Source organism: Hirundo rustica, chromosome 3, assembly GCF_015227805.2.
Source record: "Hirundo rustica isolate bHirRus1 chromosome 3, bHirRus1.pri.v3, whole genome shotgun sequence".
Classification (NCBI taxonomy): Eukaryota; Metazoa; Chordata; class Aves; order Passeriformes; family Hirundinidae; genus Hirundo; species Hirundo rustica.
Window position 1 is genome coordinate 54,703,540 of NC_053452.1, and position 23,344 is coordinate 54,726,883.

The window sequence follows — 23,344 nt, forward strand, 5'->3', positions numbered from 1 at the left end:
TGATTCTACCAGGATCATCCAGTCCTACACACTGTACTTTCCACGATGGCCTATTTTAGTCCCTAATTAGTACTAGTATTGCATTGGAATTTAAAGTATTAATAGTATCTTTTATATCAATACCCCTTTGAAGTTTTTTCAAAACAATTTGAAAACTCCCCTACAAAAAGCATTAAATATAGTAATGTTTCACAAAATTCAACATTGTTCCTCAATGTATTTATTTATTTATTTCATTAATGTTTACTTACATTAATGAAAATTGGTTTGAGGCCCTAAATTGTTGAAATCTTACAGCAAGTAGGACAAATATTCTCCTTTCATAAAACTTTGTAGGTTCATGTGTTGCAGATTGTACTCTTCTGATTTCTTAGTTGTGACTCAGGTTGATCTCATGAAAAAGATGAATATGATGCAGCAATGTTACCTAGCTTAAAAGAAACCAAGACAATCTTTCTGTTAGGCAAATCGTAATGCAAAAGCTGTTGCTGCTGAAAATTCTTGTCTCTTACCCTGTCTACAGTGTGGAGGTGTCACAAGGGTAAATCTTGAAACAACAGGGAAGCTAATTTGCTCTGATGACATGTCACCTTACATATATAGAATATCTGTTACCATGCTTCATGGCAGAATCTGCTTGAATGTGTTGGAAGCAGTATCAGGAAAAGTGTTCAAGTGGTTAAATAAACACAAACTAGCAAATTGCAGAATTTTGGTCATAAGGTCTCTGTACACCATATATCTAACACTGCCAAATTGCTTTTTGCTTCCAATCAAAAAAGGGGATTATATAAACAAATATCTAAAATACTTGAAGTGTCAAATATTGAACTGGAAGTACTGCTATTCTTACAGATGGGAATAAGTTAGGCACTGCTGTGGACACTTTTTCTAGGCATATCATAGACACCTTTCACAATTAACTTTGAGAGATAAATGAAAAATAATTCAAAGTAGTGGTAATAACATTGCCATTCAAGACACTGACAGTGTCTTGCACATTCCATACTTGCTGAATGGTACAGTACATCATACATGCCAGTTTACAATGTTAAGAGCAAATAATCCTAAAAGTCTTCTACAATATACCTGTTTTTCTGATCAAACATTTCTCTCCTTTTTCTGTGCTGTTTTTCAGGAGTTACCTCTCCCTGCCATCATTTTAGAGTCTACCATTACCAACTATTCATTTTGTGAAAATACGTAGTTTCCTTGCAAAAGGTTTTGTGCAAACTAGGAATATTACATTTCATAGGAGTTGGCAGAAACAGAGAGTGAGAATGCACATCAGAATCTCTCTGAAGAATAAAAAAAATATGTTTGGGGGTTTTTTTTACAACAGCAATGTGATCAACTTAAGCAGGTCCAAAAAGCTGTTAAGTGTCTCTTAAGTCTTGCCTTTTGAAAGACTAAGATGACTGTCACTTATTGTACAGCCTTCTAACAAAGTGTAACATATATTACTTCTCTGCAGTGGGTGAGTTTAGAAGGCAAGATGAACTTTTTCATGGCAAGAGAGCTTTTTCATGGCAAGTTCTGGAGACCAGAGTCAATTTTGTGTTTACGTTTATCCACTTCATGTTGCAGTGGCTTTTGTTTTTCCTGTTTTGAAGCATTAGAAACACAGTTGTTTGTAAATTAAAAATCTGAAATTGCCTAATCATATAAAGTCTGGAATATTTTGGTAGTTTTTCAGCTTCTGACTTTGGTCTTCTACCATACAACTTCATTGCTTTGGATAGAAATCAGAATCTATGGATATTTAAATTTATTCCAGCAGAATAAAATGAGAATTCTCCTTAAAATGCAATTAAAATCCAGAAGTTTTTGGAATTGGCCATGCTTCCCTGATCAGTGACTGTTTCCAAAGATGAAGGTAGACTGCCTCCAAATCTTACAGTTTCAATTGAAAAAATAAAGATGAGCATTGTATGAAGTTAACAGTATTAAGCCCATTGAACATTTTGTCTTGCTCTAAATTGACTGAAGGGGAAAAAAAAGTTCTTTCATTCTGCGAAGCTGACACAGAACATGAGCCAGCCAAAAGAAAGGGCCAAGAAAGTACAGTTACATGAGGAAAACCCATACATTTTCCAGTGTTACCAGTCACATCAAAAGTTCCCTCACTGGAGCCAGGAAATAGTTTTCCTTAGTCTTCCATCATGTGTTAGTAGAGTGAATTACAGTTTGTTTGATGCTTTTCTTCCCCATGAAGAGCTTTGTAGATGCAGAACAGCATCATTTCATAAGTCGGTACTATACAGAAATTTCTAATATCCTAATCCCACTTCATCAAACCAATTCTTCTTCAGTGGGCTTCCTCTTTAATCTTTTTTTTTTTTTTAGGAATATGTATGGGAAATGAACGTAGCCCTTCAGAGAAATAAACAAATGATGATGGGTCATACCTTTCTGTACTCTTTATCTTTTCAGTTTCTGGCTGGTTTTTGGCTATTTTCAACTCCCTACTGTTGAGCCAGGTCTCATTCTTTGCGTTCTGCACAATAAATATAAGGACAAGTGTCAGTGGAGGCAGTGGATGAAGCAAGCTGGATTTCCCCTCCCCATCACAGCCACCTCACTGTGCCCCACGATCCACGTGACGCTCCCAATGTGACGCCAGCACCGCGCACTGTGGCTAACGGGAGCCTGCCCACGGGCTGACCAGGGGCCAGCTGGCTGCCACCACAGGCCCAAAAGTGAAGTGACAAAAGATGGGTACCCGAGGGCAGAGCAGAGCTCGCAGCTCACCAGCACCAAGGCAGGAAGGCCTCTCTCACTCCTCATTTCCTTGCGCCTGAACCAGCAGCAAAGGGTGGCTGTTGGTCCTCGCCTCACATCCTTCCACCCTCTCCCTTGCAGTCTCACCACAGCTTATCAAATATTTTGCAGAGCTGTCCTGGTACAAGAATACCAACAGAAAAAAAAAAAAAAATAGTCACTTTTTTCTTTTTCAGCAAGTTAATTTTCTGCTGTTTTAACTTCCTGAAATGACTTGGCAAAGGACATGACAAAGCATGACAAAGGACTGCAACAAGGGAGGGACAGGAACAGAATGCCCAGGGAAAGGGAAGTGAAAGAGAAAAGAGCTTTCCTCTTTAAAAAATATCTGTTATATAAACTTGAATATATATAAGGTAAAGAGGCAGAGAGAAGGACTGTAGACAGCACTGTAGACAGACTTGCATTGGTCTAGGCTGCCACTGGACTTCAGGCTCAACCAGATGTGCTCATGGAGGCATTCCACAGGATGCAAGAGCTGACAAAACATGAGAGGACACAAGATGCAGCTAAAAGACAGAAAAGGAAGGGGGACCAGAACCTTCAAATCCCAGAGTGACGGGCTGTTAGATAAGCTAGCTCATCGTGACTTGCCCAGGGTGATAGTACATCACGTCCAAGTACTTTAAAAAGTGTTGGCATCAATTTGTCTTTCTTTCATTGATTTTCTAGAAACTTTTAAAAAATATAGTTAAACTTGAAGCCTCTACTCTCTTTCCCATTCAGCTGAGCAAGTTTCAACTTACTTTCTGTGAAGAGAAGTCCGACTGACACTTTAAACAATTGCCTAACTCTGTTGCCATAGGAAACAAAACAAAGAACAATAAAATACGCATCTACAAAGGGTCATGCAATTAAAGGGATGCTGTCAACTACAATTATTTTAATTAACCAATTAATGTACTAAAAATATTTTGATAATGGTCTTTAACTAATACTGCCCTTAAAAAAAATATATCCCTTTTACAGGTTTTCTTTTCCCCTCCTGTTTCCTGCTTGAGGCTATAGAAGGAACTGTACTTCTGGTTAACAAAACAATTGCAAATATGTTCTGGTTTATCTCATATACAACCTTTTTTGCCCCCCTCTGTGTATATTTCCTCATGCCTCTTCCTTCTCTTCTCTGCTGCCTCAGTAAACACCCACTCACAGTACTGTGGGAAAGTAGGAACTTAGGCTTTGCTGTGGAGTGCAGAAAAGTGACTCCTTCCTGCTTATGTGGGAGCATGACACTCATTTTGAGAAAAGCCTTCTTCATAATATAGTTGTGGGCTGTTTCACTGTTTTGGACTACACATTTTGAGCATTTACAAAAGAGCTATCCATTGCAGTCAGAGAAACACATCCATGATGGGTGCTTATATGGATTAACACAAAATACATAAAAGTTTTTCTGGAGGAATCAAGCAATTGGAGACTTCTATGAATCCCAGAGTGAGGCTACCTGCATCATTAAACACTTAACTAGGCCATCTCAAAATGGAGATAACTGGTTTTGAAAATCTCTCCATTGTCACATTCAGCATCATTAACTGGGAAGATTAAATATTATATTATTGCTTTTCTCTTGAGCCTTTCTTTTCCCTGCCTTCCACTTGGTTTTGTGTCTATTCTAGACCTGCCCTCCCTCGCTGCATGTACTTTATCTCAGCAAACAGCAGTGTTGGTATTGGGTTTCATACCAACACCTCTTTCCCACCTTCCTAACATAAAACAATGAGTTAAAAAATTAAAGGGAGAACAGGTCATTTTACTCCTCTCAGAGCTATTGTTTTCAGGACAATAAGCCAGGACTGCTGTTCAGGGGTGCAGCACTGCAACGATTGAATTAATTTCAAATTTATAAAGCCTGGGTTCCTTCCCTTCCCCCTCAGCAAGAAGGATTAAAAAAAAAAAAAAAAAAAAAAAAAAAGTTTAGTTACTTGGTAATTTATACTCCATGGAATCTGAATATTCAATGAGCCTTGTATACAAAAGACTAGATATGACTCATGAATCATATGGCTGACAACACTGCAGTAGAGAAAGGAAGTCTGACAATCAACAGAAATGTGACACTGATCATACACAAATGTGGTCAGAGGCATAAAACAAAAACACTTTTTCTGCTATTTTTGCTCATGTATTTACTATAGTGATCATTCTTATATTTCTGTGAACACTTAAATGGATGGACTTTGCTCAGAAGTGTGTGCCTAACTAGGTATGTGTTTATGGAAGCAGAGTTTTAGCAATTAATTCTGCTACTAGTACAACATCTGACGGAAATCTGATTTTCACTTTATAAATGCATATTCCATATTGAAATCAACATAATGGCTCGCTTTTAAGTGTTCTCAGACGTTTGTCTTCTTCAAATACGTCCATGTGGGTGTCACTATATCTATTTCTATCTTGTCCCATAAGATTTATTAACCTTATTTTAACCAATAATTATTCTTAAAAAATTTCAAGAATTGCTTATAAGAAAAGCTATGGGATTATTTGTATGATCAAGAGAATGTTTTGGCCAAAGTTCTGAGAATGATTGTAAATACTTTAGAACATATGCTTTTTACACCGTAATAAGAGAACGAGTTTATAAATCTGATTTCTTATAGAGTTAGTTTAACCTAACTCTAGTGCTAATCTATTAGCATTCATATAAATTAATTCTGATGAGCAAATGGCAGTCTGGAGTACAATCACATTTTAAACCAATAAAATTGTAATCAGCAAATTGAGGAAAACTATTCAGAATTCTAAAGAAAATTATTAATGCAAAAAATAATATGCAAAGATTAGTCTTGGAGGCATTCTGAATTGGTATGTTTTATTTGATTAAGAGGAGTGTAGATACAGAATACCAGAGGGAATAAAAGAGGGAAAAAATTAACTTTGAGATACAAACATAAATATTTATATGCCAAAATGTATTAAGTGCGGTTTCATATAGAAGAATGAAGTCTTCTTCCATGAGGAGTTCTTCAGGCAAACAGCATCAGCCTTGATGCCTCAGAGATGATGAATCATCTTGGTAAAGTTGATGGCTGAATCTTCCTTCAAGTGGCTACTCAGAGCTGAGGACTAGGGACAGAGGACATCAACAGAGAGAAACTGCAAGTGGACTTTTAGGGACACCATACTCAGAAGGAACACCTTGTGAGGGGAAATAATCTGTAAAAACTTGTTCTTTTTTTCCACTTCTGAAGATAACTGCGATTGGGAAGATTTCTTCCACAGAGAAATTCTAACAAAAAGCAAATTACTGGTGGCTTGAAGGGACAGCTCACAGGCATTTATGAGAACCCAGTTTAACTTCCCTATTTTTTGTGATTCTCTTCATCCAAGCCATCTGGTGCAGATCAGCTTTTGGCACACAGGTCAAAGCTAGGGCTCTCCTAGCGGACTGGCTCCATCCTTTCTTCACATTCACAGAGCATATTTTAGTGCAAAATCCATCCCACGCTGTTTCTATCTGGATGCCACAGCCCTGCCTGTCATGCATTATGCACAACGCTCGGCAATTGTCTGCTCTAACCACAGTCCCTAACCACAGCATGCTGCTCAGAATGAGCCTAGCACACATCCGTCACCTTTGTGCAGCCTACACTACAAACACACCCCACCTCCTGTTATTTTGCTTTGCTTGCTGGCTGCCACTCTACCTGTTCCTTGTGCAACAGCTCAAGAAATCATGACAGCATCTCAGGCCTCTCCTGAGCCTGCCTGAGCCAGATAAGCCAACTGTAGATATCACATCTGAATACCTTAGAACTCCTAGACATATATAAAATACATTTTTTTCAATAAGTTTGTAACTTATGAGGTTTTGCATCTTGAAGTCTAACATTCCCTGTGGCGCCATGTTATGGTCTGTATTTGGAACAAGCGGCAGATAATCAAAAGCTCTCTGCGTGCCAGTTGCTTGTCTCAGAGTTAGCACCTGCCATTCAGCACCAACTGGCATTCTGGGCAGCCATGCATATTCAGGAGGCATCCAGTACAGATGAGCTTCAGCAAATCCAAGGTGGGTCTGTTTTCAGTGAAGATCTTCAAAGCCATTCTCCACAACTTATATCCCCACATAATCTTCAGTAACTCTGGAAATATTGATAGCTCTTTGCCCAGTGTTGACGCCCCCATTGCTGGGAACAAAAGACAGGATTCACATTCCCACAGGATGTGTTTATGCAGTTCTTACAACTACACTGAAGAGAATAAATATCAGTCATAGTCAAGTCTCTACTCTTCCAGAGTAGGTAGCTGGCACTCTTTCCCCAATGCAGAATCTCAGCTTCTGCAAAGCTGGAGAACTTGTGTTTATTTCAGGCATTGCCACACACCTTGGATGAAGTGTCCGTACCCAGCCAAGCTGCACACATGCTGTGTTGTGAGGGGTTGTGCACTCAGCTTGTTGACCACATGGACTGCCAGGATTCATGGAATGTCAATTTTTCAAGTTCTGTGAGAATCCCTATGACTGGGTACATCCCACACCATCTCTTTATGCAGGGTTTGGTGAACCCTTCAATGTGGAATAGCCTGGTCAAATTATGTCTTTCAGTCTATCTATATCTATCTCAGTAGTGCTGCTGCCTCTAGGCAATTCTGAGCCCTGGGATGGCAGGCAAATATGTATTAGCAGCAACACGGCCTCACAAGCACCACCTGGGTCTGCAGGGCAAGAAAGGCATTACTTTAATGAATGTTCATTTCAACCAGTGCTTACAGGGCATAATTGTTCTCTTCATTCATATCTGAAAAAAATAAAGGTACTAATTTCTTTCCTTCCTCCGCACCTCCTCAAGAAGACAAATGCAAGTTGCAAAAAAAAGAAAAAAAAATAGAAAATCCTCCCACCTCCTTTTCCCACCTCCTTCCAAACTCATGAAAACCACCAGTTTATCTCTTCTCTCCACCAACCTACCTGAAGGATACAGCTCTCCATCTCCTTACACTTTGTAAGATTAGCTCCTTCCCTGCCTCTGAGGAGTTAGAATGCTCTTTTTGAAGGTCAGTGATTAGGCCTGTATCTTGAAAGGCTCACACAAAAACAAAACCTAAACTCTTTTGGGCAGATTAACTGTATGTCACTGCTCCATATCCCTGCCAGATGGAGGCAGCCCACATTCCCTACTGTCCCTCTCCAGGAGGCCAGCCATAGAGCTGAGATGAAGGAAGAAAACACCTGCCTTCAAACACCTCACACAAAATGGAGGGCAAGCAGAAAACTTTAAATAAAAACACGTTGTATAATACATGTAAATCTAAGTACTTCTCACAAGTAGAAGAGTTCATCGTAATTAACCCCCTTGAATTAAATAAACCCAAGTACTTTATGTGTTAAGTCTCCATCTAGTGTTGCTATGCAGAGACCATTTCAGAAAAGAAACACTGGATTTGGCCACCATAGATAAGGGATGCTCAGGCTGGAAGCTGCTTGGGCTAGTTCTGTTGCTTGATGGGCTGACAGAACCCATGTGGCTCCTCCTTGGACGGGGTTTTAACGGGGTGAAAGTTCCTGTTAAAAGGGGAAGGTGCCAAAACAGTGTTTGAAGAAATGCTCCATCATATATGACCATCAGCCAAAGACACCAGCAGTGCAGAAGCATGTCCTCTATGGACACTCAAATTTCTTACACCGGGAGTGAGAGGACATAACTACTGCACAGCTTGAAGGCAGAAATACAGCTGGGGAGGAAATAACTCTCTCATGCTAGGTGAGGATTCAAACCAAGTTTTAATTACAATGGCATACAATTTCCTTTTTTGAAGAAAAGGAAATTTTCACATTTCCTTCAAGAGAGGAAGGAATTCTCTGGAGTGACAAAAGATGTCCAGATCTTGCAAAATGCAATTAAAATTAAAAAAATCAAAGAGAAATGTTCTGATTTCTAAAATTCATGAAAATAAGAATACTCTTTTTGAAAATGCCCTCTTTGAGAGAGCATACTCTTTTTTCAGTAATAATTAGAATGGCAATACTAATTTTTATTATTAAAGCTTTTGAATTTTGAATATTAACACGCTCTTTTGAGCTTTAATTGAAAAGTTGCTACAATTTATAATTGCTTAAGTAAAAAAGCAAGGTTCCTTCCATCCTTAGGAATGCTATTGCACCGTATTATTCTTTATATAATAAACTATTTAAAATTAATTGTTTCAGTAGAACATACTACATTGTTGTTCTAACATTTTGGAGAGCAAAATAAATTGTATTGACCAACAAAGATCTTAAAATCTGAGACAACTTTGCTCACTGGAAGAACACTGAGAAATTGTGCTTGTAGCTGCCACAGTTTTGGAAGGCCTGCTGGATCCATTGGTTGTGATGTGCTGCTTGGAATGAAGAAAAATTAGATTGCAACATACATCACAGGGGCCCATCATCTGCATGGCCAAGTGCCACTTATACCCTCCAAAAGCATCTGATATCAGATCATTTTGTCGTTTCTTTGTCCACCCAGAGCAAAATATGTCACAACCATGGTGTTTGTAAAGTTCAGAATTATACTTTTATTTTTTGTCAAAGATGAAACTAGGAAGACTCTCTTCCACTTTCTTTTCTGCTTCATATCAGACAGGGATAGCCTTTTCTATCAGTTCAAGGGATCACAGTTCTTCATCCACCTGAAGAGGAAGGGAGGAAAGAAAGGAGGGAGTGAGGTAGCTTTCCTCTACACCTGTAAGTTTCTGTGGCTTCTTCTGAGATTAAAGCATTTAAAATGTCAGATGTTAACCAGAAATTTTAGTTTCTGATTAGCTGCTTAGTAGCATCTGTGCCTCCTGGTTCTTCCAAGTTGATCTTCCAGGTTCAGTTGATAATTCATGACCTCCAGGGGCTCATATACCCTGTAACAGGACAAACCATTCATGTTTGGCCACTGGGACATTAGATTTAATAAAATCTGTGGGATATACATCCATGCAACTTATGTGCACGTGTACAAACTCCATATCCCCGTGCACAGACAGATAGAGCAATGACCCCATCTGACCTTACAACAACAACTTTTCATGGGGCTGATAAAGCAGTCTTGTGAGCTACCTCCTGACCCAAGGGTTTATTGTAAGATCAGAGCCGTAGTTTAAACCCGGTATCAATCCTGACATAAGCAAGAATACTCATACTTTCAGTTCAGTGAATGTGACAATGTGCTCTCAAATGCAGTATTCCCATTTCTTTCTCTAGTCCTCTGATTTCTAGAGAATCAAAAGCACCATCCAGTGAACACAGAAGGAGATGAGAAGTTAGATTTAATTTCTGTTTTGGCTCTAAAATCAAAGACCTCTTTAAAGCCTAACAGAATTACAGACTCAAGTCTACCATTAATGGCATGCATGGCGCCAGTGTAATAAATGGAAATTCATTGTCCAGGAATGATTTATGAAGTCCAGTAATTCATGTCAAAGTTTCCACACCGTTGTGATTCTCAAAAAATCTCAGGTCCAACTAACTCACAGTGCTCAGTTAGACATTGATCCTTTAATGAATGCATGCACTTTAGTGATTTTATTTTGGCAAAGTTACAAGTATGGAAGCAAGAGAGAAAGAGAGAGAAAGAAGAAGTGCAGTAAAATATTCAGTGATATTTCTAATCCGCTTTGTAGGTGGCGTTTTTAAGACATTAATTTCATCTTTCCATTCTCTGGGACAAATGACTATGGAACACGTAACTTTCTGAAAAGGTGCACAGTTTTTAATATTGAGTTCAGCAGATAATATAAAAATAGATATGAAGAAGCAAAGATCAGATTTAAGGATCATTTTAATAACAGGTGTTATTTCAGATCCATAATATGCATAATCTATAAAAATAATGCATAAAAAATATTAGTTAGCCTATTTTTGACCATTTGTGTCTCTGTAGTGCTATTCTAAGTGAGCTCACTGATTTTTTTTTTAACAGTGTACATTTAGTTTTAATGGTTCAGCTCTTCTTCAGTCATCAATAGGGAGCCTTGTTACCATGGTGACAGACAGATGGATTAATGCGATGTTTAGGGAGATACGGTAGTGCCAAATTTTTTTATATATATATGGTAAGCTGTAATGTACTGCATACACAAGAGGGCACGCATGCAGAAAATTTCAGGAACGTCTTTCATATCCACAGAGTGCCTTGACACAATATTCCCACTATCTTCTGCCAGAAAGTGGCCATCCATCTCCCACTTTATGCTCTTGAAAAATGCCCTGTTGGAGTGACAGACTCCAGTTGCTCTGGAAACTTAAACTGAATGTCTGATGAGGCCTGTTGGAAAGGGCCGTGTCCAACACGTGTCGGCTGCATGTACCTGGCCATGAAGCTGCTGGTCATCTGGGAATGACTGTCTATTATCCACTCCTGGAAATGCAGCCTGACATCTGTCTTCAGCTGACACCTTTCCATTTGCCCGGTTACTTTATTGACCGCAGGTCTCATTCAGGAGAAAGAGATATACAAAAACCTTTGGGTTTTCACAGAGCACAACAGATTGCATGTGGAGTAATCCTTCTTAAAACTTTCACACTTCCTTTACTTTTAAACCTTTAATGACCTGCACCTTCCTCACCCGTGTCACTCCCTTCCCTAGAGCTGCTAATGAGCTTTTCTGTTTTCAGAGTCTTAGATTAGCGGTTCATGTCTCGCAAACACCCTCAGACGGAGATGAAATTAATACAGGAAGAAAATGTGTGACGGTCATGCTATGAATTCCTGTCATTCAGACTGTGAATCCCCCATGCTCGTGGAACAAGGAAATTATGCTAGTTTTATAGTTTTATTTTATTGTATTTTACTTTATTTGCTGTCCAGCCCTTGAATCATTCTGTCATTGCCAAACATCTTCAATGCAGAAACCTATGATAGGATGCTACTGAAAAGCCAAGTAATTTTAAAAGACAATTTGACCTGCCAAATGAAATTCTGGCGCAAACCTGGTGCTCTTAAAAATATTTCAGATGTGAAATCAGAAGTGCTTTATCCAGAACACAATATTAATTTATGTAACAAGACTAATTTAATAAGAAATGTTTTCCACCCATCTACACAAAGTGATAATTATAATTCATCAGGAACCTAGCTTAATATCAGCTCTCCTTCCAGGCCTTTTTAGATTGTAATATTTAACTATAGCAATTAAGCTCTGTGAATGATTGCGAGAAGGGCCTTTGGATATAATTGCACTGAACCCAATTAGGAAAAATATACATCTCATATTCCTGACAATTAATTTTACGGCTGGCTTTCTCAGCAGGTGACGCATGACTAGCATACACAAGTCGAGTTTAGAGTGGCCACCTCCTCACAGTAAATGAAATGCCAGTCCAATTTCTTCCTCTACAGCACACGCCACTGTTGAGGGTCCCCAGACTGGTGGCCCTGGCCATATGAGCATGGTTAATGGCATGGGGTGGGCACAGCAGTGTTCCCACAGGCACATGCCACACAGCAGCTTCTGAGGGACCCTCTGCTGCCCAGTGGTGTGTGCCAGCAGCACACACCAGCAGCACCCCCCTCCCACCCTGCAGCCACCATGGTGTGGGGTTTTACATCAGAGCCAAGCTTGAAGTTACCCTTGCCCATGAATGTGTTCGTGGAGGAGTCAAACCAGACACCCAGGTCTTGGTGCAACCTCCTTCCCAAAGCAGGCTCAAGCTGTGTGCTCAGAGCAGCTCACTCACAGCTTTATCCTCATGAAATCTTCCTTGAAAGGTAACTGTACAATCTCTCCAGGCAGTCTGATCTGAGCCTGACTGTCCCTGTGGGAACCTGTTTCAGTTACCAACAAAGTCATCTCCCAGAGCCACAGCAGGTAACACACAGGATGGACAACTCTCTCCATTGGACTGTCACTGAGAGAGGCTTCCTTCGTCTTGCTAACCATAATTTTGGAAGTTTCCAGTTCTGGCTGTGTAGGTCAGGAGCAGATTTTTCCCTGCAAAAATCCTGCTTTCAGGCTGTCACCCAGCAGAACCCAGTCAGATGGTCTGGTGGTTCAGGATTCCTGCGGCTACCTCAGGTAGGTTGCAGCATCCAGTAAGAGTCTGAGACACAAGTACCAGGCCATGCTCTGGTGACACCATGGAAATAATAATTAATTTTTGCTGTTTATCTTTTTTCTTTTTTTTTTTTTTTTTTCTTTTTTTTTTTTTTTTTTTTTTTTTAATTCAGTCATAAATACTTTTTTTTTTTTTTCCTGGAGCACAGTAGAGGTTTTCCTAATATGGTACAGAAAAGAAACTATTAAAAGTTCTATAACGAAACACATACTAAGACACGGTATCCAGTGAAATTCAAAAATAACTTGTAAACATATTTTCTAGGTCTCTAAAGACAGTAGGAATACCACAGAAATTGGGAAGGGACCTGTGATTTTCTTCTCTAGTAAATGTGGGCAAAGCCAAACAGATATAGGCATATTTTACTTTCCAAAAGAGAGCATTATCAACACTGAGCAGGTAATAAAACATATGATTTAGCAAAGGATAAGAAAACAAGTAGATACAGGCATATGAAAGAAGACCCTCCTTAAGTGTTCTCATCTCTGCAGCTCCACCTGATTTCTGTCCAAGGCATGTGACAGCCTTGCTATGTTATCAGCAGCTCTGAAATCCGTAGTGCGCCTCTGACCAGCCATAATGTCATCATCCACAAATGCTAATTTGGGATTTATAACTGAAACTCTGGCCAGGTTGCCAACAGGACTTTTGCCATTTGCTGAAACGTGGCCAGGCTGTGGCCAGAGCAAACGATGCCGCTGTGGTGTCTCTGCAGCACGCCTGCACACCCAGTCTTGTCCAAAGTTATGCCGCACATACGCTCCTGAATAACCAAATGTAGAAGTGAAATTAAGAAAGAGTGTTGCATATTCTGTTGAAGCAAGGTGTAGTTTAGAAAAGCCTCTCTGGGGCTGGGGTAGATGGCTGGAAAACTGGAGATCCGGCCTCTCTGCTCCTGCCTGTGCTGGAGAACCACAGCAAAACCTTGCGCAAATAATTAATCTCTTCATCATCTCCAAAACAAAAAGGACCCCTCCACAAGTGGGTGAAGCCAGCTCAGCCAGTATTTTTTTATGTGTCCTTTGATTCTCCAGTGCAAGGCTCTTCTTACAGTTGTGAGTACATTTGATAAGTGAGCACTGCTTTTTGTCAGTATTTCTGTAATTAAAGTCACTATTCAGTGACCAGATTTTTGGTGCAGTGAGACAAGAGATCTAAAGACAGATTCTGAACATGGGAATTTCAGCCACCAGATCCTCAGGAGATGCACAACAGTAACCAGCTAATTATAAAACAGAGGTTTCTACAGAAACCAAATCATAGCTACAGAACACTTTAATTTCTTGTCCAATCAACTAGAAAATTGTTCGGAAATATGTAACTGGTTTCTTCATGCCCCGGCCTGTACACAGTGCTGATGCTGTATGGTGCTTTCAGGAATATCAAAGCTGCCATAAATAGAGGAAGTGACCCCAGCGAGTCAGGCAGACAAAGCTCAGCTCCCCTGAGAGCCAAAGGGTACCTCAACTGCTGCATTTTTTTTCTCTTTCCAAAGCCAGTGTCCAGCTCTTTCCCGAGTTCTTTTACATAATGCAGTTCAGTTACTGAATGTGTCGATTTAACCAGTATTCAAATCAACCTCCTCTATGTTTTGAATTGGATTTTCAAACTCCAAACAGGAATCTGTGTCTCAGGTGTCAACATTTATTGCTGTGGCACTCAAGACTTTTGGCTATAAAAATCAGACAGACAACTTAGTGAACATAACACATTACTGCCTTTATTATGTCCCAGCCAGCTTATCAACTAGCTTCTTTGCCTCTGAATACCTAAATTGCAAGCTTGGTCCTCACTGTTAGTGGAGATGGCCAGGTATCACTGCACAGTCCTGCACTGGAGAGGAAGGAGAGCAGGAGACACACAGGCCAGGACTGATATATCTCTCAGCATTACCTTAAGAAGTTTGCACAGTGGCGTTCTATTTCTTGACAGAGCTGTTTATTGGCAGCAATGCCACATGTTTGCAAGGGTTATAAAAGTCTCTTAGGGAATATGCTAGTTATGCTAACTAGCTTCTTTGGTTTTAAAATTTATTTTCTTCCTTGTGCTCTTGCTTACTCTCCACACTCCTCCCTCGCCAATACTGTACAAAAATATGAACTCCCACAGGAGAGGCACCATGTACCAATTTTTCATTAAAACCCAGGGGCTGATATCAAATTCCTAACCATAACATCAGAATCACAAGTGGAGATTTACACATCCTTTGAACTGGAAAACTTTGGTTCCCTCTCACTGTCTGCTTTTGGTTCACCAAGTTTTTTGTAATAAAAAGAAAGCATTATATTATATTCAATTATACAACAAGAAGTCATTAATATTGAAACCTAAATGAGCACAATTCTGCTGAGTATCTCTTGGGTTTTTAAAGCAAGTAAAATTTATAGCACTACGAATTTTAAGTTATTCAGAGTGGATTTCAAGGTCTTTATGTTCTACTTTAAGTCTCTGTGAATGATTAATAGAGACAGATCTGATCTGACTCTCTTAAATATAGATTCTTGGCATTGTTCAAACCAGGATTTAGTAACACCATTATACTTTTCTCTTCTCTTTCTTCCTGGTTCTGGAAAAGTTTGAAAGAAAGTGATATCTTGATTAATGTGAACTCAAAAAAACTATTCTGAGAAGAAAATACAGGATTGTTATCATCAAAGACACACAAAAATACAACAGACACAATAACCTAATTGTCCCTCACAGTTCAAAGATTCTTATATCAGATACAGTGATGATCTTGACACCAATTACAATCAAAATTACACGCATGCTCCTGTTTTAGTTTTATTCATCTAATACATTAAAATACTTTATATAAAAAGTAATTTCTTATTTTCACATTGTCACTCTGCAGTTTTTCTAAGATGCCTTTCTCTAAGCTTTTCCAGGAGGTTTTGTTATTATTTGTGGCAAAGTCTAATTCTATTCCAAAGCACACATAGGATTTTGGGGTACTTTTTCATGGGAAAAAGAAAACTAGAGGGAAGAAGGAGTCATTTGCCTGCTGCCCAGATTAGAAAAGAAAAGAAAAAAAAAAGAAAGAAAAAAAGAAAGAAAGAAAAAAAAAAGTTACTGATGGGCTCTCTGTGTAAAATATTGTTTAATTTACACAGCACGCGGACTATTAGGAAACAGCTTTGGATTGGTTTTTAGATGTATCATGAACAGGAAGTTTCCCAAAATACTCGTTTTATGCCTAGCAACCCAGACCCTATAATTAGACCCTTAGACACATGCTACAAATTATGTTAAAAGATACAAAGAAGGAAGCTGGGGAAGAAATGCTTAGTTTGTATTTATTTACATTCATTGTTTGTTGTTGAAGTACTGACTGTTATAAATAAAAATACACTTTACTTGTCCATACTGAATCTTAGGTCAGTACACTGTTTGATAAAGTGATAAAATTAGGCAGCACATCGATTTATATTCATCAGCAGCTGAGAATTAGGGTGGCACAGAGATGAAAAAAACCCAAATATATGTTCTCATAGTGTTAAAAACTATTTACATAACTTGAAAGAATGACAATTTGGAACAAAAACACGTACTTTAAACCAACACCATTCGTCAAGATACAGCTTAGTAAAATTCCTGGGAATTAAGAGTGCCTCCCAGTTTTATTTGGTAAAGTTCACTACGCGGTATGTCCCAGGGACGTAAAAAAACCCCAAACCAAAACCCTTATGAGCCAGAAAAAAAAAGACGAAGACTTGATTTAAAAGAGGCTTTGACAACTTTTCCCCTCTTCCCTCCGCACGATTCGGGCTCTCGGGAAGCTGAACGCGCCCCCAGGGGCGGAGGCTCCTCCTGCCGGGCGGCAGCTCCGCCCGCGCCCGCGCTGCCGCTGGATGCCGCCCGGCTGCGCGGCCGCGGAGGGGGAGAAGGAGGAAAGGCGGCTGCGTGTCCCAGCCCAGCTCCCTTTCCTTCCGGGTTGTTGCCGCCGCCGCCGTCTCCTGCCGTGCCCTGGGCCATGGGGGCGGCCGCCGGCGGGGCTGCCCACGACGGGGCTGCGGCCGCAGCGCCGCTGGACCCCGGGCGCGGGCTGTCCCTGCCCCGGGGGGCCGGGAGCTCTGCGGCATCCCAGGACAAGCTCTTCTTAATCAAAGGTGCAGACGGCCTTCCTCTCCTCTCCTCCCCTCCCTTCCTGCCCCTGCACGGGTCAGGGACGAGCAGCAGCGTGTGCGGCAGGCCTGAGACCGTCCCCCGCCATGCTCCCCCTCCCCAGGACTTGCCCCTCTCTCCCGCCCCCGGGGAGAAGGCGAGACGTTTGGGAATGGCCTCGCCGAGGCTTTGGACACAGCGAGGAAGCCTCTGCAGGGCCGGCCGCCTTTTCCCTCGCCCTTGGCAGCGGCGGCGCCGGTCACCCTTCCGCCGCCCTCCCCCGGGGCACGGGGCGGGCGCGGAGCGGAGCCGCCTCCCTTCCCGGGAGGGAGCTCGGCGCTGCCGGGCCACAGGGGGCTGGAGCCCTCGGGGAGAGGCGGCTCCTGCGGGCTTCGGGCAGCGCTGCGGATTCCGTAAGGGAGGGAGCCGCTGTCCCGGGCTGGATCCGAGCCGGGGTAGAGCCAGAGTCTCCGCAGCCGCACACAGCTGCAGGGCAGCGGACACGCGTCCGGCGCGCTGGCGGCGCTGTGCGGCTTTATGTTTATATTGTAATTTTTATCCGTGTCTCCGGGCTGTTCCCCGTGTCTGCTCCGTCTCCCCGCGCCCCCCGGCGGAGCGGAGGCCGGAGCTCAGGCGGCCCCATCCCAGCGCCGCCGGCCGGGACATCCCGGGCAGGCCCGTCCGGAGGATGGACGTACCGCTGCCAATTATTATATCTGAAACTGGGGAAATGGTGGTGGAAATGCTGGAAATGTAAAACTTAGTGCCCTGCATAATTCCGCCAAGATGGGAAGTCTTTCTGCTCCCTGGCAGAAGGAGGTACCTTAGGAATTTCATTGACACGAGTACAGGAAACTTCTTCATCGCAGTAATCAGATAAAAAACTTTTTAAAAAGTGAGACCGAACTTAACTATATTTTTGCTTCCTTCCTGTTCAGACTGTTTTTAAATTACCTAACTGGTATAAGGAAAGGGAAAGCAAGATGGGTATCAATACCTGCAAAGAAAGAACATTGAGCCCCCTGAAATTTTTAAATTTTCATATGAATCAGATTGGTTTCTGCGGTGCAAGAAGTCTTTGTAACAAGCCTTTTTCTTGAAAGTGGGCAGATATGGCTTACATGAGCCTTTGGTGCAAGAACTGGAAAGGATCCAGGTACCTCAAGTGACTTTGGAAACCCTGAAAGGACTGAAAAGCAAGGGATGCTTTCTTTTTTGGGATAGCTTTTGCTAGTGTTATTTTAATAATAACAAGAAAAGTTATATATATTTTAAAATTTTAAATAGAGTATTAAAACAAAGCTGAAGAACAAGTGTTGTTCTTGTAATGGTCTTCAGGGGAACTGGTGGTGATAATTTTTAGGTGGCCATTTGAAATCACAGGTGATGCAACAAAACCAATTACATTTCTCATTTGGGGAAGGGTGAGACATCACCATAGAACAAGATGGTTTTAGTAGGCTGTCTCTGGAATGAGGGAAAATTCAAAGTCTGCAAAAATAGCATCCTGAGATTTGAATTTTTGTGTAGCTTGTAAGCACATACACATGCCATTATTTTCAAAATGCCCTGTTTCATAGAACTAATTACTTGCCTTGCTGTTTTGTCATACTGAGCATAAACAATGGAGACAACTGGGCCTTTCCCTTCAGCATGTACTGACAGATCTTACTTTTTCTGGTTTTATTTTCTAAACAGGTTGTTTTTTTTTTTTTCTTCCCCTTAAGTAACAAAGTCTTGATTGTTATTTCTTCAACTTTTCTTGGCAGGTGGAATTTTTCTAGGTACTGTTGCTACAGCAGGAATGATAGCAGGTTTTGGCACTACACTTGCAATGACAAAAAAGAAGAACCCAGACTGGTTCAGTAAGGTTTGTTCTTTAAAGCTGTTTTCCAGTAGTGATACACAGGAAATAAGAATGCATTGAATGCTTTATAGACATGGTGATATACGTGGAACTTGGCAGAGTTGATGATAAGAGCACTAAACTTAATTGAATTTGGTACAGGCGTAGGATTAATTTAAAAATCAATTCAGAGTTGGCCCTGCTAGATACGTAAGTACTTGAGATGAGCTGAAATACGTAATGCTTACACTGTTTGCTGGAATCATACTTTTGTATAGTGAAATACAGTTCCTGCTCTCTTTTGATTCTGTGATGTGAACACACTTTAGACTGGAGCCTGTATCACCTCAGAGATCCAGTTCACCATGCAGTCTCATAGTGCTGCAGTGAGTCTGGAAGCGAGGTGACTGCATTAAGGATGGGAAGGAGGAGGTGGAAGGTCTGTAAGCTGTGGAATATGTAAGTGGGATCATCTAGTCAAAGCTCTCCACTCCCATCCCACTGTGTAAGGGGAATGATGAGAACGAGTTCTATGGGACTGTGAGATCTCATGGCCAAAATGAATCTGAGTTTAGGCAATTACTAACTGGATCCACTTGTGCATTCTGACGAGGTGAACTGCAAAGGAGAGCTAGCAATTATACCGTGTTGGTGAATTAGTTTGAAATGCAGTACATTTAATTGAAGGATGCTTTTTTCCTCACTAATGCTTCGTGATTCCCAAAAGTGTAAAAACAGGCCCTTAAAATTGATCAGTCTCATCCACAGCAAGCTCTTAAAATGCAACATGTATTACAGATGTTCTTAGGAAATTAAGAACTGACCTATTGTTGTTTATTTTAAAAATTACGATTCAGTATCATATCAAGTTAATTCAATGCATATCAAGAGAAGAAAATTCTTCCATTGTACTTTATATAAGAATCTTCATTTCTGATCAGTTTCTAATTTCCCTTTTTGGTCAAAGAGCATGAGATCCTTCATTTGCTTTCCTACTTTTCTCTGTAGGCTGCTGTGTCATAACTCATACATTGCCTTTACAGAAACAACAAGCATGAGATTCTTTTTTGAAATAGACAAAATAGAAAACTTCATGAGAAGTTATTTCACGAGCTGTGGAAATACATTGCAATAAGAAAATTGTCTCCTTTTTTACCCTTTTTTTTTTTTTAACTTCCTTTTTCTTGAGCACTGCATTTTTTTCCAGCTTGCACATAGTCTTGGGTGTCTGAGCTGTCCTGTTATCAGTGTGAGATTTATCAAGAGTGACATTGCATTGACATCCGACAATATATATGCTAGAGATGTCATCAAGTGATGTATACCATTTCGATCTTTGCTGCAAACTGTATCTGCTGCTGTTTGTGCAAAGGAATTACAACAATTTGCTAGCAAAAATCTGTGATTCCATGGGCCCCTCAACTTCAGTACTCCAGAGTGTAGAAAGATACTTTTTTGTCAAGGTACTTGTCAGTGAGCAGTTTCAAAAAGGAAAGACTGGACTTTGACAATGGCTTAACTTGCTGTAGAAGCTCTTCAAAGTACCAATGAGGTTTTGCATTAGCATTCTTACTTAACTTTATAGTCACTTACTGCAAGTAACTTTTAATAATACATCATGTATTATAATACCTACAGAGAATTGCACCTTTTTTAGACGTGCAATGCCTAAATAGTATTTTTATCCATGTTGAGGTGAGGCCATAGTTTGACAGGTACTTTAAGCCAACATCAGCTAGCACTGGTTTTGAAATAATTAATTCTCAGCCCTCAGTTTCTGGCAATTTATTCCTGTTCCAGTGAAGCCACCAAAACATGTGCTGTTGGGTTGGTGATATGATCCTGCTCAATTGATGGGATTTTTTGTTAAAATTAAATGCTCAGCTGCAGCAGCCTCCTTTTGAGAAGTGTCCAGTTTTAACAGCATTTATCCAGGTGTTTAATTTCACAATGGATTAGGTCACACAAAAGAGTGAATACACTGAATACAATCAACCAAAACAGTTGAACACACTTTATTTTTGGCACTGCTTCCTTTTAGACACATTCTGCACACAAGGGGGCAGTTACATGATCAAGGCCTGTGTCTGAATAAAAAAACAATGTGATTTTTTTTCCTTCTCCCACTTCCTGTTTATATCTTCCAGAGGAAAACAAAAACAAAACCAACAAAATGAAAAAAGCAGCATATATTTGGAAAACAAATCAGCTAATTCTGCCCTGGTTTTTTCTGCCTATTTTTGGAAAGACTCAATATTATTTAAAAGCTCTTTTTTTAAATTAAAGATTTTAAAAAAAAAAAATACAGAAGAGTAGTGATAAGAAAACAATTTGAACATAGAATAACAAGTTAGTGAATAAAACTTAATTCTCTTAAAAATGCTTTTTTGTTGGTGTCATCTTTTTCTCCCATGCTACCGTTGTCCTTTTAATTTTTTTTTAACATTTCATTAATCATCTTTCTTGGTGCTCTGAACAGCGTATCTGATAATAATTTAACCAACTGTCCTGTTTACAGAAACCCTTATATGGGTACTTAAGTGCCCTGAGGAATCAGCCTGTGGCTGAACCCTGTGTGACTACAGTCAGTAAAACCAGATCAGTTGTTTCAATTTACCACTTCTTTTCTGGGACAATCAAACGTGTAAATAGCAGTGGTTGGTTTTTTTGCCAGCATTTTTCACAGATAATGACTCCTATTTAAAGATTCTGTGTAGAGGATATTTTTGTCCATTCATTTCCCATCTTCCAAATGGGACCATTTTTTTCTCAGTGTTGTTATATATGGTTAGACTATGGAAGCAGGAAAAATGTCAAAAGTAATCAGCATTTCAATACTCAGAGCAGCCTCTACCGAAAGAGTTATAATAGTTCATTATCTGTGGCAAGGAGATAATAGGACCTGATACTATAGTGTGACTAGAGATCTCTGCTGTTTGTGTGTGTGTGTATGCTGACAGAGCATTGTTTTTGTTAACAGCTTCCACTTTGGGATGTCCAAATTGGAATGAATAAGGCTTCTAGATACATCTTGCTTGTGCCCTTTCCAAGTACATGTCTGTCCTACAGCTAAATCCCAAGGGAAAGTGTCAATGCTGAGGACTCTCTGAGGATCATCTTAACATTCCAATAAATACAAAGCCAAGAGGAGAAAAAATACTGGCGCTATTTGACTGACCATAGTGTGTTTAATTGTATTAAAGAAGAAAGAGAAGCATTTAAAAAGAAGTTAAAAATGGAAAGCTTTTTTAAAGCAAGAATACAAAAGATTTTCCCCCGCTTTTTGTGATGAGTAAAAAAGAAGTTCTTTGGCATGCTTTGGAGAAAAGTTTTTTTGATCCTTCCACAAGTTAATTTTGCTTTTCAGTATTTTAGACTATAAATGAAAGATTTTTTCTTGTAATTTTATGTGTGCAATCTTATTTATGTTACCCCTGAGCAACACTTAGTTGTTTGGGTTTTTTTCCAAGATACCAGTTAAGTAGAACTGTTGAGTTGTGTAGGGACCATAAATACCAATCTTTAACAATTACCATTTGAAATCTTTGAAATCCAGCATGTGCCTGGTGCCCCTGGAAGCTGCAATGTCCATTCTATGTGCTGTAACAGAGGGATTTCCTTATGGTTGGGATCCCACCATAGCCAAGGCTGCATTCTTGGCCTGAGCTTTTCCAAATGACAGCATTTTCAAGGTACTTGTGTTTTCAGGACATGTCTCATGGCAAGCTTCTATGCAGCAGTACCTTAAAACCTACACTTGTAGGTGTCTTCTGACAAAAATGAGAAGTGTGAAGACCACATGGCATATTCAGTGTTGCTGCTTAGTGAGCTATGCAGGGGAATGGGTTCAGCATTGTTGTTTGCTTTTACAAAAATTTCCTTAGTAGTTTCCAGAATTTCTTCAGAGTTGTAGCCCTCTGAAATTAGTCCCTGGGTCACTGCAATATCCTTTCCGTGTCCAGAGGAAAGCTGCTCGTGTTCTTGCAGGTTCCCAACGAGCTGTCCCAGAAATGCAGATTAAGACCTACAGGCCCTCAGTTGCCACCCATGAAAAAGTACTAAAATCAGTGACATACAGTGATTATGTTCAGATGTCACTGGCATAAAGGCTTGTGACTGGTTTAGATTCAGATTTGTATTTTGATGGGTAAGATAACTTAGTGTTGGATTCTTGTGCCTGTGGAACAACTGACTGGTATTTCTGGGCAATGAAAGTCGTCCCCAGGTGGCACTGGCAACTGTGAAATCTGCTCCTGGTAGGAAGGCACTTCATCCAGCCTCTTTCTTGGCTTTTGAGGTGTGCTGGCAGCCATAAGATTTTCTGTGGCCACACTAGTGCAAGGCAGGTCAGGAAAAAATCTAAATCACCAACTTTCTTAGTTTTTATTTTTATTTTTTTCCAATTATTTTTCACTTTATCATGTTCTTTTTATCTTTGGTTCTAGGGGATTACTGCCACAGCTGCACTACCAGAGAGTGGTTCATCACTGGCCTTACGAGCCCTAGGGTGGGGCTCACTCTATGCATGGTGTGGAGTTGGATTGCTGAGTTTTGCCATCTGGAAGGCTCTGGGCGTGCACAGTGTG

The 23,344-nt window shown here is 40.3% G+C and overlaps 1 protein-coding gene across 1 annotated transcript in view; it reads left to right on the forward strand.

Moving 5' to 3' along the window:
- Nucleotides 1–23,344, forward strand: part of TMEM242 (transmembrane protein 242) — a 42,334-nt gene that overhangs the window by 2,969 nt on the left and 16,021 nt on the right. The window contains 5 exon segments of the mRNA XM_040059226.2: nucleotides 12,666–12,768; nucleotides 16,588–16,758; nucleotides 16,761–16,917; nucleotides 18,682–18,782; nucleotides 23,204–23,341. Of these exon segments, the coding sequence (XP_039915160.2) occupies nucleotides 12,666–12,768; nucleotides 16,588–16,758; nucleotides 16,761–16,917; nucleotides 18,682–18,782; nucleotides 23,204–23,341 (670 nt within the window).